Below are 13,628 nucleotides of genomic sequence, written 5' to 3'. Positions count from 1 at the left end.
AAGGTGTGGGCAGGGCCGGGCTTCCCCTTGGGCCCTGGGCGAGGTCTGTCTCTGCTCCTGGGACCTCCTCCTGGTGTGCCTGGCTCCCCCTTCTTACACAGGCACTACTAGGTGCTGGATTCAGCCCCCCGCCCCCGGCCCTCGGCTTAACTTATCCATCGGCAAGACCCTCTTTCCAAATAAGATCAGGCTCTGTGGACAGGAGTTTTGGAGGACAGTGTTCAACCCAGCACGGCTCAGACTTAAAAGCACCATTCTCACACTGGCAGTGTCTCTGTCAGCATCACGAAGGGCACAGGGGAGGTGTCCCCTCGTGCAAACGACAGCAGCCCGCCCTTTCAGAGAATCTCCCAGGCACACGCTTGTGCACCCAGGACTGTGCTGTGGCCGGGTGGGGGCAGGGGCAGCAGGACATTCTATACCCCGGGCAGGCTTCCGGAGGTTTCTGCTGCAGTGACATTGTGACTTGAGCAACACACTCTGACCCAGCTCTCTATAGCTGTGGTTATTGACTGGGACGGATTTTTGTCCCCTAGGGGACGTGGGGCAATGTCAGGAGTGTGGTGTAGTGAGTGGGTGCTCCTGGCCTCTGGCGGGTAGAGGCCAGAGATGCTACCTTACCCCCTAAAACGCACGGGACAGCGGCACAACGAAGCCTGCCCACGCCCGGGGAGGGGGAGGGAAGGCTGAGAACCCGAATGCAGGCCACGTGGCTGGGGCGGGGCTGTCAACCACCTTTGCTTGCCCTAGGAAAGCGGGCACCCCAGGTCTGAAGCGCCACTTCACCGCCACTTTGCCGCCCGGGCGTGGGAAGACAGAGGACTGAGAGGACTTGGGCCCTCTGTGGTGTCTCCTTTAGTCATCTTGACTTTTTCAGGAGAATTTATTGTTAAAATGTGATCTCCTCCAAAGACAAGGAGGGGGCCTCGCTCAGAAACCCGGGGCCTTAATAAGACGCGTGCGGCAAGGTGGGCTTCCCCAGGATCAGGGCCCGCGGCCAAGGGCCGTAGCAGAATCTTCAGTCCTAGTGGACCCGGGGCCGGGGCTGCTGAGGAGGCGAAGCCCATTTCCGTCTGTGAATCACCAGCATTTCCCAGTCAGCATTTAAATTTATCTCCCCCTTTATTTTTATTGTGGTAAAATATCTAGAACCTGAAACATCATTTTAGCTTTTTCTAAGATGTATTGAGTATCTGTGTGTGTGTGTGTGTGTGTATAATTATTATTATTTTAAGTACTGGGAATTGAACCAGGGACGCTCTACCATTGAGCCACAATCCCAGCCCTTAAAGAATTTTTTTTTTTTTTTTTAAATTTTGAGATACAGTCTAAAATGCTGAGGATGGCTTCAAACTTGTGATCCTCCTGCCTCAGCCTCCTGAGTCCCTGAGATTACAGGTGTGAGTCAATGTATTTTTGATTGTAGGTCATTCCTAGTGCCCTGATAAGGTTGGTGTTGCTGTCTTTTAGACAGTTTCCTCTGCCAGCCTGTGTAGTGCATGCTGGGCACTGGACTATGCTATCATCTGAGGCTCCAGAATCTGGCCAGTAGAGGTTAGGGTTCCATTTTACGGACCAGGATTCAGAGAGCTGACTCCAAAGCCACACTGGCCCTGCCCCGGGCCTTTCACAGAGGGATCAGGGTTCTCAAGGGAATCTCTCCTACTCTGCAAGGTCCTGCCTTGTTGGAAACTCTCAGAACTGAGACTCCCAGGTTTCTGAGCTGACCTTGGTCACTGTGGACCCAGGAGAGTGGTCTTCTTTTTATTTAGACTACTTTCTTTTCACTCCCCTCTCCATTGAGTTTTAGTCTCATTATGAGAAAAAGGCATACCCACTGACCTGTTGGCTAAAGTTCTCTTAAATATAAGCCTCAGGGAATCACACCTTGGACCCTGTAGTTGGGACACGCATGTGCATGCACATATTGATTTCTGATGAAGTACACCTCTCCTCAGTTGTAATGTAAGTCGAACTTGTAAGAGGATTCATTGGTTAAAAAAAACACACACATTGGGGCTAAGATTGAAGCTTAGTGGTAGCACTCTTGCCTAGCATGTGGGAGGCACTGGATTCAATTCTCAGTACTGCATATAAATAAGTAAATAAAATAAAGATCCATCAACAACTAATAAAAATATAAAAAAAAACCACATAGGGTTGTGGCTCAATGGTAGAGCACTTGCCTAGCATGTGTGAGGCGCTGGGTTCCATCCTCAGCACCACATAAAGATAAATAAATAAAATAAAGGTCCAACAACGTCTAAAAAAATATTTAACACACACACACACACACACACACACACACACGTGTGGCTTTTTGATAACATGTCCACTGAAAGAAATCTGCTGTGAACAAAAACGCCGGCTGGTCTTGTGGCAGGAAGCCTAGTTTTCTGACTAATTGATCTCATGTGTTGGATTGTATTTTGCAGTTAAGAATTTGCTGATGAGTGGCGAGTCCTTGGCTACTCCTATCGGCACAGAGGATGAAGATTTGGAAAATGTCCCCACCAAAGTATGCATGGCTCCTGTTCTAGTGGTGGGGCAGTGAGGTGGGAGTGCCCTGGGACCCAGATTGTAGGCTGGGGTTAAAGAGTCCCCGAGACCCCGCTTAGACTCAGTGGTTAGAAGGACTCACAGTGACTGGTAAAGCTGTTTTACTCATAGTTATGGCTCATCACAGAGAAGGGGTGGCCCTGGAGTCGGCCAAGCAGAGGGCACAGGCGGGTCCAGGAGAGGCCAGGCACCTGCTCCCAGCTGTCCTTGCCCTGTGGAGTCTGTGGACAGTGCTCATTTCTCACACCAGATGTCGTGAAGCCAATGGGCCCACCCGAACTCTGGTGCCCAGGATATCACTGGGGGTCAGTCACATAGCCACAGGGTGTCCATATGACTGGCCTTGGTCACTCAGCCCCGGTCAGCCTCCAGCCCCACCCCCACTCCAGAGGCCAGACTGCAACATGTGGCCCAGGGCCTAGGCGGACAGCCACAGGCATCCACCACAAACCCCATGATGGCTGGACTTGCTGGCCTGGCCCTGGGCCCAGATCCACAGAGACCCTTCCACCAGGCAGGATGTTCCAGGGGCTCAGAGCTCATCTCCTGGGAGCCAGTCAGGGCCTGTCCTTCCTCAGAGGGACACTGTCTTTCCTCAGAGTGGGTAGGGTCTGGGCAGCACAGGCCTGGTAAGCAAGGCCTGCACGGCACAAGTCCCAAGGGTGGAGCTTAGTCTAGGACTGAGTGTTCAGCCTGACCTGCGCTTCTTCAGAGGGAAGTCCAGCCTGGCTGGTGCCGTGGACAGCCCAGCCAGCTCTGTCGGGACCCTTTTTAGGGCAGCAACCCCAGGTGTTCCTGTGATGGCTGGTTAGCAAAAGTGCCAGCCGCCTGCCAACTGTGTGGCCGGGCAGCACTCGGGCGGCCTGGGCAGGGGGTTCTGTGGTGGGCAGGTGGACCTCAGCCATGACAACTGTTGGTCCCCGGTTTCAGAGGATGGTGAAGCGCGTCGTGGAGAAAACCTATCTCCAGGTGCTCTGCACCCCGGTTCCCGAGGAGTTTCTGAACCAGACTGTGTTGTTTTTTCTCAGAAACACACAAGGTACGTTTCGTGTATGTATGCGGATGTATGTGTGTGTGTATGCCTGTGTGCACGTGTGTGCACGTGAGCACGTATGTGTGTGTGTGTGTGTGCGCGCGGTGGTGCATGCACGTGCGTGAGGGTCTGTTTACACGTTACTCCTCTCTCTGTTCCTCCATGCTGGGGAAGGAACCTGGGGCCTCAGGCATGCTGGCCTCCCCAGCCCTCTTCTGACCTTTCACGAGAATGTCACTCTTTACTGGTACAGTTGAGTCTTGTGATCCATGGACTCCTCCTTGCAAGTTTGCCTTCACACTAAAATCTGTTGGTCACCCCAAAAGCAGCATGTGCAGGGCCTTCATGATGTCCCCCTAAAAACGCCCTGTCCAGGCGAAGAACATTGGGCACACAGTGGCTGGCGAAGGGTGGACACTGCAGCCCCGGGGACAGAAGGTTATGTCCTGTGAGTCATCATCCTCAGCTAGCCTCGAGGAGAGGCCACTTTAGCTTCATGTTGTCCACTGTGGGGACCAGGCTTTGGTGGGCAAAGCAAATATTTGCCTAATAATGCCTCATCAGAAGGGGGACAGTGACCACATATGCCCCGAAGCCACTTTGGCCAGGGACTGAGGAAGCATAGCTGGGCAGAGGGGAGGCGGGCAGAGCAGTGTCTCAGCCAGGTTGGCGCATGTGACAGATCCACCTGGGCCCCAGAATCTGCTTCAGCACAGAGAGAAGCAGCGTGTGTCGGAGTCGGTGACTAAAGCGTCCCTTGGGAAGCAGGAGGAGTTTCCTGAACTCCTGGGGATGGTAGCTGCGGCTGCCCTCCCACCATCTGACCTCTGGCTCTGTTCGGTTTAGAGTCAATCCCTGAGGCCAGCGACATGAAGGAGGCGATGGAGATCATGCCTGAAACGCTGGAGTACGGCATCATCAACGCCCACGTCCTTCACCTCCTGAGGGGCATCATTTGCCAGGTGAGCCACTGGCGTTTCTAAGACAAAGGCCCCATTGTGCCTCTGTTACCCCACAGATAGGCAGGGGCGGTCCCCTGTGGGAGGCGAGGGACACGTCCCCGCACTCTCAGGGGACAGACGTGGAACACACACAATGGGAAGCACCGGATGGTGACAGCCACCGAGGTAGGGTGTCCTGGACCTGTGATGGAACAGGCCGTGTGGTGTGGGGGGCAACCTTGGGAGCTGCTTTAAGCATCAGGAAGCTCACTGCAGCTGGGCACGGAGGTGCACGCCTGTAGTCCCAGCAACTCGGGAGGCTGAGGCAGGAGGATCAGGAGTTCAAAGCCAGCCTCAGCAATGTCGAGGCCCTAAGCACCTCAGCGAGACCCTGTCTCTAAATAAAATGTAAAAATAGGGCTGGGGACATGGCTCAGTGGTTGAGTGCCCTGAGTTCAATCCCTGGTGTCAAACACACAAAAAGAGAAAGTTCACCCACAGGCCAGTTCCAGCGGAGAGGCGTTCTTGGGGAAGGCCGGGGAGGTATCGGGGAGTTCTGGGGACGAGGTGGCTCTGACTTGAGACCTGGGCCAGGTGAAGGAGGCAGGCACGTGAGGGTCTGGTGTGGGAGCCTCCTGGGCAGAGGAAGCAGCCAGCACCACGGTCACAGTCAGGACAGAAGGACGGCCATCGTGGCCACAGAGAGGGGAAGGAGGGGGATGGCACAGTTGGATTTGCAGTTTTCCCTGGCCACCGTGGGAACATATCAAGGGGCCAGGGCAAGAGTGTAAGGGACAGGAGGACTGCCCCCACCCCCAGAAGCCATGGGAGAGTCCAGGGGAAGGTGATGGCTGGGTGGGTTCCAGAGCTCCATCAGGAGAGAGAGGGAGATGCATCGAGGGCACATTAGGGACACAGTCAACGGACTTGGAGATGACAGGGAGCTGGAGTTGAAGGAAGAGGTATTGAGGATGACTGCGAGGATGTGCATGAGCAACCAGGGCCTGGTGGGGGTCACTGCGGAGATGGGGAGGGTGACAGATCTGGAGGGGAACCCCAGAATTCTCTCTTGCACACACTGCACTCGAGAGGCATCTCAGGCATATGAGTCGAGGTGTGAGCAGGTGTCCAAGTCAGAAGTTTCCTGGAGAACGCAGGGCAGCCATCTGGCCAATATGTGCTGAGCACCTACTGTATTCAGTGGCGGTGAACAGCTCAGACATGGCCTCTGCCTCATCGAGCATATGGTTGAGCAGGAAGATTCACATTAAATAAGATCAATGGGAAATATATGCTGTGCTAGACAGCAACAAGAGCTAGGGAGGAAAAAATGAAGTAAGAAAAAAAAGGGGTTAGGGAACCAGGGGGGACAGGAAGTTTGTAGGTGGTAAAGGGAGGTTTTGGCCATTTTGGATAGGGTGGCCTGGAAGACCTCACTGAGAAGGTTTGGACTAAGAGGATAGTTGGTACAAACATCCTGTTTTGCTAGGACTTTGTAGTAGCCTCCTGAAAGTTATCCTTGCTCTGTCCTTGCCCTGTGTGCTGCGTTCCCCGCAAACCAACCAGAATGATCCTTTAAAATATAGGTGTTACTGGGCTGGGGCTGGGGCTCAGTGGCAGAGTGCTTGCCTGGCATGTGTGAGGCACCGGGTTTAATTCTCAGCACTGCATATAAATAAATGAATAAAATAAAGGTTCATCAACATCTAAAAAGTATAAAAAAAAATACAGGCATTGTTGTCATGGAGACACATGAAGCCCAGGGACTAGAAGAAATAACCAAGGGAGGGAACATAGGTGAAGGGATAGAGGGAGGAGGGACACCCAGAGGCGTGACCGGAAGCCTGGAGAAGGAGTGCTCCGCGCTGTGTGTGGCTGAAGTGAGGAGGGCTGGTGGGCTTGTCACTAGTGATTTCCACATGGATGGGTCCCACAGAGGATGGCCACAGAGGACTGGCCAGAATGGCCTCTCCACGTCCACCTTGCCCTGTGGATTGGGCCAGCCCGACTGCGTGGCTGTGTTTCCACCTGTGGGTGCTTGCCTGTCTCCCGTTTTTCCTAGTGTGGATTTCGGGACGTCAAGACCCCTGGCCATCTTCTGAATCAAACTTCTCATTATCTAATAGATCAACATATGACACAATTAACGCCAACAGGTGGCAGGTTTAGTGGCCAACCAAGTGCAAGGTTCCTCTGCTTTCTGTCACGTTCCCTGATGTTTGTTGTATGCAATTCTTTTTTGAAAAATTACATAAGACATACACACTCATTATGAAAGCCCAAGCAAACCAGAGGTACAGAGATAAAGTGTGTCCCCAGGGCTTTGGCCACCAGGGATGACCGCTGCTGAGTCCACCCGGCTGGCCACGTACTGTGCATGGGTATCCTGGGGTCTGTTTGTCCAGTGCTCTTGTGTCCCGTCCACCACTCTGACTCTAGAGATGTGTGCGAAGGACATCGGGGCCTCCCGAGAGCCTCATGCTGGGCAAAGACAGGACAACCATCATCCTCAACAGCGTGACGATCGCACCAGGTTGAAGCGCAAACCCTTGAGTCCATATGATGTTAAAAATCCTGATGGGTCACTTTTGGAGGTCCTCAGGGAACCAGGATACAATTTTAAAATAGGCACATAGAGAGAAACCCAGCATTTACATGGCCTTCCTTACATGGCAGGCAGAGGAGGGAGGTCTCTGTAAGTGTTTCAGCTAGGAGAGAGAATTTTAGATTATTAGAGTATGAATTTTAATACATATTATTGTGTACCATACTGCAATACTAGTTTGTAATCTAATATGAATATTTTAAATTTTAGAATATTTAGAATGTAAATCTATTCCAGTGGATTAATGGACCTGGGCTTTGAGCATCAATGGGTTGGAGGGGACCATTTATTTGTCTCCTAGCAGAAAAGACACCCATAGTCTAGGTGCAGGTGTTCTTGCATTTGTGGGGCTGGGGTGGGGGAACGGAGGTTCTCACGAATGCTGGTCAAACACTGAGCCACTGAGTGCTTGGGGATGAAGCTTCTGATCAAGGCCACAGACCCAGCTGCCAACATGCAGGAAATGACACAGAGGGGCCTGCTCACAGGCCCCACTGAGCATGCAGTCAGCTTAATGGGCTGGAAGCTTCAGGTCAAGCATTCTGGATGCTTCCATATATCCTCAGAAATGTTTGTAAATTTAAAAAGGGGAAACTAAAAACCAAAACCCAAACCCAACCAACCAGCCAACCACACCAAGCCACATGCAATAGGCATGTTGCTTTTTACGGTGTGGGTGGATGGTTTTGTCACTATATTCCAAGGACTTCATAAGTGCCCATGAAACTTTGCAAAGACCCAGTTCTGGGTCCCCTCACTCCGTTTCCTTGGCCCACACTGGCATGGTGCTGAGGGGGTGCATTGGCAGTGTCCCCTGGGCTCCGTCTCTGACTTCTGCTTCCTGGTGGCTGCTGAACAAACAGGACTGTTTTCTGGGTGGCCATATCAGGCTGGTGACAGTTCTTACCCTTGGATCATCTCAAGTGTGGGGCAGTTTCTCCCTCCTTGGGGCTGCGCTCTGGGTTTGGATCCTTTCCTCTTGGCCTATTTGTACTGAAATAGAGCGGAGCCTTTGAGGCCAGGGTCCACACGAGGCCTGAGTTTTTGGAAATGGCGCCCAGTGACCTGTTCACAAACTTGGCTTCTCAGGTGTTTTTGCCAGCATTGTCCTTCAACCAGCACAAGACGGACATGACCCTGGGAGTCCCATCTGCGAAGCCGTCTGATTCTTTCTTATACGACATAGACCTGCCCGGGGAGCCGGTAGAGTACCACAGCGTCCAGCTCATACGGGATGAATTCTTAATGAACCTTCAGAAATTTGCAAACAGCATTCAGAGAACAATGCAGCAGCTGGAAGGTAGGTTGAGTTTCCTGCTCTTTTGCGGAGAAGGATGGAGCTGTTCTGTTCTCATTGACGATGACTGTGGCTTACACGCACACGCTGTGCAGACACCAAGCCCGTCGCCATGAGATGCAGAAAGGAAGGACCCGATCCTTGTCCTTAGGGATCTTTGAGTCCAGAACAAGGAGCTTCAGAAAAATATTAAGAACTTTTGGGTTTAGCAAGGGGAGCAGCAGGGGCCACCTGAGGAAGTGGTGCTTCACCTCATCTGAAGGTGGCACTTGGCGACCACTGCTGCACTGAGTGGCTCTGCACTCCATTGGAGGGGGCAGGTGGTCCCCAAGAGTGCCTCGGCCTGGGTCAGCCAGGGCAGGGGAGGTGGTGACGTGTGTGGGGAGGACAGAGTTGGGAGGCTGGGAGGCTGCCTTAGTGAGGTCTCTCTCCGTGGCTGTAGTTTTAGGGTCCAACCATGAATAGATAACAGAATGTTTACCAGCAGGGCTAGGAAGGAGGCAAGTGATCTGGCAGTGGGCAATGAGGGAGAAACGGCCCGAAGTTAGACATAATGCACACAGCACGTGGGAGTTCGCAGGTTGGGAAGGCCTGTAAAGGGGGTGGTTATTCTCAGGAAATAAACTCTTTTCTTCCTTTAAAGTAAAATTTAACATCCCCACCCCATGGGAATTTCTCCTGCTGGAAACGGAAAAAGGAGAGACCCTTGTGGAGAGATCCAGACTTTTAAAAATTTCTATAGTGGCGGGGATTGAACCCCAGGTGCCACCACCTGCACGGCCGTTAGAAGCTGGTGAGGGGCAAGGGGGGATTAGAAAAGGCAAACAGATGCACGCAGAGGAAAAACTGAGAGCAGGTGGGACGCCATTCCCCGACAGAGACTGGTGGCCCAGAGCCAGCTCAGACGTGTATCACGTAGGTGTGATGATAAAAAGGGTTTTCCATGGGAAAGTTTCTTCAGAGCATGCAGACAGTTATAATTATCAACTTACGCTCCTGATTCTCTACCCCTGGCAGTGGTGTCTGAACTCAGGGTTAAGATTGATAGTCTTGTGCCATGCACAGAACCTCCTTTAAGCAGGGTGTCACCATGGCAACTGGCAGTCTTGACCTGCACCTTTGCACAGGAAGACCCCAGCGCAGGTGCAGCTCCTGCTGGAGGAGTCAAAGACTGTGATTCAAGTCACCGCTCCAGGACACCCAGGGACACTTTACCACTGAGCCACATCCCTAGCCCTTTTTAGTTTTTATTTTGAGTCAGGGTCTCACTAAGTTGTTGAGGCTGGCCTTAGTTTATGATCCTCCCGCCTCAGCCTCCTGCCTCTCTGGGATTCCAGGAGTGTGCCACCACTCCTGGCTCTGCTGTTTCTTTTTAATTGTAGACATTATGTATAATTTCTTGCCATTTGTTCCCTCATTCCATACTGCTAGTTTACTGTCTTCCTTCTGTTATAGTTGCATTCCTTTTTATTATTGATTGGTAAACAGCATGTACATTATTACAGCTATAGGAATGTTGTATACTGTAGAACAGAGTAGCATATTTTGATAGTTTTACTTCTCTTATACACCTTTTCTGTTCCCATTTACCTTGCTTTTCTTAAAATGTTGTACAAAGGCCTCTTTGTTTTTACAAAATTCCCTGCATGTGAGAGGGCCCTCTTTTCACTGAATGTATTCCTTTCCAGGGTCTTGATGTAATGTGGGCTCCTTGCTATCTCAGCATGTTTCATAGCTGTCTTTTTGATATTGCTTCTAGAATCCTAGGCCTTTTTTCTTAGTTGGGTTTTGCTGTCTCAGTGTACAGGAGTACATCCTTAAGTAGTGATTGTACCTTTTTCATAGCATTCTCTTCTTGTTTGAAGGATGCCATATTATCTTAAATCTCTGAGACAAATAGTTGGGATTAATTTTTTTCTTCTTTTCTTCACCTTATCTCCATTTTCTTTTCGTTTCTCTTTTCTTCTTTTGAGTACTTGGGATTGAACCCAGGGCATTTTTACCATGAACCATCTCCAGCCCTTTTCATTTTACTTTGAGACTGGGTCTCACTAAGTTGCCCAGGCTGGCCTCCAACTTTTAATCCTCTTGCTTCAGCCTCCCAAGTTTCTGGGATTACAGGCATGTGCTCCATCTCAATTTCCTGTGAGGTCATTTTTTTCTGGTTTATCTTTGTACTATTATAGGGGTTTTCTTAAATATCTACTGCACTCTTATTTTATGACCCATTTTTAAAAACTGAATTCATTAAATTGTAAATTCAGAAATATCTTTGATAGCTAAGTCATTCTGCTTGAACTTAACCCCTGGAACAGGCATCTAAAGTGTTTTAATTAACATTCTAATAAAGGAAAATGAGATAGAGACAGATTTGGAACAGAGCTAAGATGTTAGACCATGTACTGCTATATGGAGAGAAGAACCAGCTGACTAACTCAATGTTATTGTTTGGAACCAATTTTCCTAAACTAGACTAAACACTTTCATTTTTCTAGGTGAGATCAAGTTGGAAATGCCAAGCATCAGTTTAGAGGGCGAGGTGTCTAACCTGGCTGCTGATCCAGACACCGTGGAAACCTTGGAGCAGTGTGTGATAAACTGGTTGAATCAGATATCTGCAGCTGTCGAGGGCCAGCTGAAGAAGACACCCCAGGTGATTGGCAGGGCTTTCAAAGATCCTTGATAACAAGTGAGGCTTTCTGCCCCAAGAAGGAGCCGGAAGTCTGGGATCTGCGTGAGTTTGCCTATTTTTTTTTTTTTTTTTACTGTTAAAAGGTCAAGTATGCCTAGAATGTGTGAGAAGACCCTGGGCTCCATCCCTAACACTGTCCAAAACAAAACAAAACAAAAATATATATATACACACACACACACACACACTAATAATAAATAAAAGATCAAAGCAAACACACCCAAGATATCATTCCTGGGCTTTTTGTTGTTAGTGAGCTACCTCGTCTTTCCTAGACTGGAAAGATAATTCTGTGTAGCAGCCAGTATTATTTGGGCTGCCCAAAACAGGAACCCCAACTCAACTGAGAATCTCTTGGTTCCAACCTCCATCCTGGGGGTGAGGCTTCTCCATAGTGCAGCTTTCAGCCGTGTCTGGCAGATGGCCTTGCCCAGAGGAAGCCTCTGCCTGGCATTCCCACCTGGAGTCCTGAGATTCTGATTGGACCATCCTAGCTCCTGAGCCCGCCCCTGAGACCCTGCATGGGGTCTGCCTGTGCTGAGCAGTTGGGATGAGAGGATGGACACTGGAGAAGCTGATAAACACCCTGGGTTAACAATGAGAGTGTGTGTTGATGTCCCTGTCTCCTCGCAGGGTAATGGCCCTCTGGCCGAAATTGAGTTCTGGCGGGAAAGAAACGCCACCTTAAGTGCCCTCTATGAGCAGACAAAGCTTCCGACAGTCAGAAAAGTCTTGGATGTGATCAGGGAGTCGGACTCCCTGCTGGTGGCCAACCTGCAGCCAGTCTTGGCGGAGCTGTTCAAGTACCACATCGAGGCCTCAGACAACGTGCGCTTTCTCTCCACCGTGGAGCGTCACTTCAAGGTCCGACCTGTGCTGTGCCTCACCCAGTCGGCTCTGGGAGGAGGTTGTCACATGTAAAATTCCTTATGGAACATGAACTTCCAAGGGGATGTCCATAGGTGTTAAATCCAAATGGCGCTGGGTGCCCAGCTGTGGTCTGTGAACTGAAACCCGTGTCTGTCAATCACTAACTCCGACTTTCTTTCTTTTTAAAGAGAGAGAGAATTTTAATGTTTATTTTTTAGGTTTTTTTTTCCCCCCCCAGCAGACACAACATCTTTGTTTATATGTGGTGCTGAGGATCGAACCCGAGCCGCACGCATTCCAGGCGAGCGCGCTACCGCTTGAGCCACAACCCCTGCTAACTTTCTTAACAGCCACTGGGCTGTCTCCCTGTGCTGTGGCCTGGCAGTCCTGGGAGACCTCTGCTGGGGGTTCATCTTGGCCCCTGTGGCAGGCAGGATGGCCTCTCTGCCTCCTCTCTGCCTCTCTGCCTCCTTGTCTGGGTCTGGGTGCCCCTTGGCTTCTCTCTCTTTGCTTACGCTTACGCTTCAGGGGAATAGAGTGTCCATGCCTCTCCGTGGTGCCCAGCTTCCAAGGGGCAGGGAGCAGGCCCCCTGAGCATTCTGTAACCCGTATTCCACATGCAGAGCCTGCCCAGGTCCAGGGGTAGAGAGGAGTGCATGCCCCCTGGATGGAGCAGGCCGAGGGCAGGCGGGGCAGGACTGAGGGGCCACCCTGCTGTCTCTGGAAAAAACAGCACGTGGCGCGAGATGGACATGCCCCATGCTTACCGTGCGTGTGTCTACCCGTCCGGGATTCTGCGCCTGCAGAGTCAGCTGACTGTGGGTGGAAGGTGTCTGGGGAAAAGCTGCATCTGTTCTGAACGTGGGCAGGCTTTTTCCTTGTCATTATTCCTGGAACAACACACACACACACACACACACACACACACAGAGCAACTGTTCACAGCATTTCCACGTGTTAGGCATTGCCTGGGATCTGGAGGAGACTTCAGCCCTCGGGAGGAGGTGAGCAGGGGTGTGCATACGCCAAGCCGTGTGTGAAGGGACTTGAGCAGCCACAGGTTTAGGGGAAGGATGATTACGTGCACGCTTCCTTACACTTCTGAAATCTGCTTTATTTACTTCATTCACGACCCTCATTGAGCTTTCTGCATCAGAGCGCGTCCAGTTTGCATTAGGAGAGGGACGCTTCTTGCACACACAGCCTCTGGAGCCACCAGGCTCATCTTGCACCCTTCTCTCTCTCCCGCACGTCCCCTTGACAGAACATCACACATGGGGCCAGCTTCCAGGTGGTGCTGGACACCATCCCCTCCATGATGAGCGCCCTGCGTATGGTGTGGATCATCTCCCGGCACTACAACAAGGACGAGAGGATGATCCCGCTCATGGAGCGTGTGGCCTGGGAAATCGCCGACAGGGTGTGCCGGGTGGTCAACCTTCGCACCCTGTTCAAGTAAGAGGTGGCCCTGCGGCATTGTGCTGGGAACTTAGAGGGCCTCTTGGGGCTGCAACTCCTGGTGTATCCACTGGACTGCGAGACGGTGGTCAAGGTCATGTCGGAATATTTGCATTTCTATTCCCCAGAGAAATCTGGGAACTTGGAGCAGTCACAGCTGACCCAGATGCCCT

The 13,628-nt window shown here is 51.3% G+C and overlaps 1 protein-coding gene across 1 annotated transcript in view; it reads left to right on the top strand.

Annotated features, from left to right (window-relative positions):
• The window catches only part of Dnah10 (dynein axonemal heavy chain 10), a 114,523-nt gene that overhangs the window by 3,179 nt on the left and 97,716 nt on the right, over positions 1–13,628 (top strand). Inside the window, exons 3-9 of the mRNA XM_034636786.2 lie at positions 2,436–2,518; positions 3,490–3,598; positions 4,439–4,554; positions 8,228–8,438; positions 10,931–11,088; positions 11,761–11,991; positions 13,262–13,452. Coding sequence (XP_034492677.2) covers positions 2,436–2,518; positions 3,490–3,598; positions 4,439–4,554; positions 8,228–8,438; positions 10,931–11,088; positions 11,761–11,991; positions 13,262–13,452 — 1,099 coding nt within the window. The remainder of the gene's footprint in view (positions 1–2,435; positions 2,519–3,489; positions 3,599–4,438; positions 4,555–8,227; positions 8,439–10,930; positions 11,089–11,760; positions 11,992–13,261; positions 13,453–13,628) is intronic.

This window comes from Marmota flaviventris, chromosome 1 (assembly GCF_047511675.1).
Source record: "Marmota flaviventris isolate mMarFla1 chromosome 1, mMarFla1.hap1, whole genome shotgun sequence".
In the NCBI taxonomy this organism is placed as follows: Eukaryota; Metazoa; Chordata; class Mammalia; order Rodentia; family Sciuridae; genus Marmota; species Marmota flaviventris.
The sequence above is the reverse complement of the archived record's forward strand: the minus strand, read 5'-3'. Positions and strand labels throughout refer to the sequence as shown.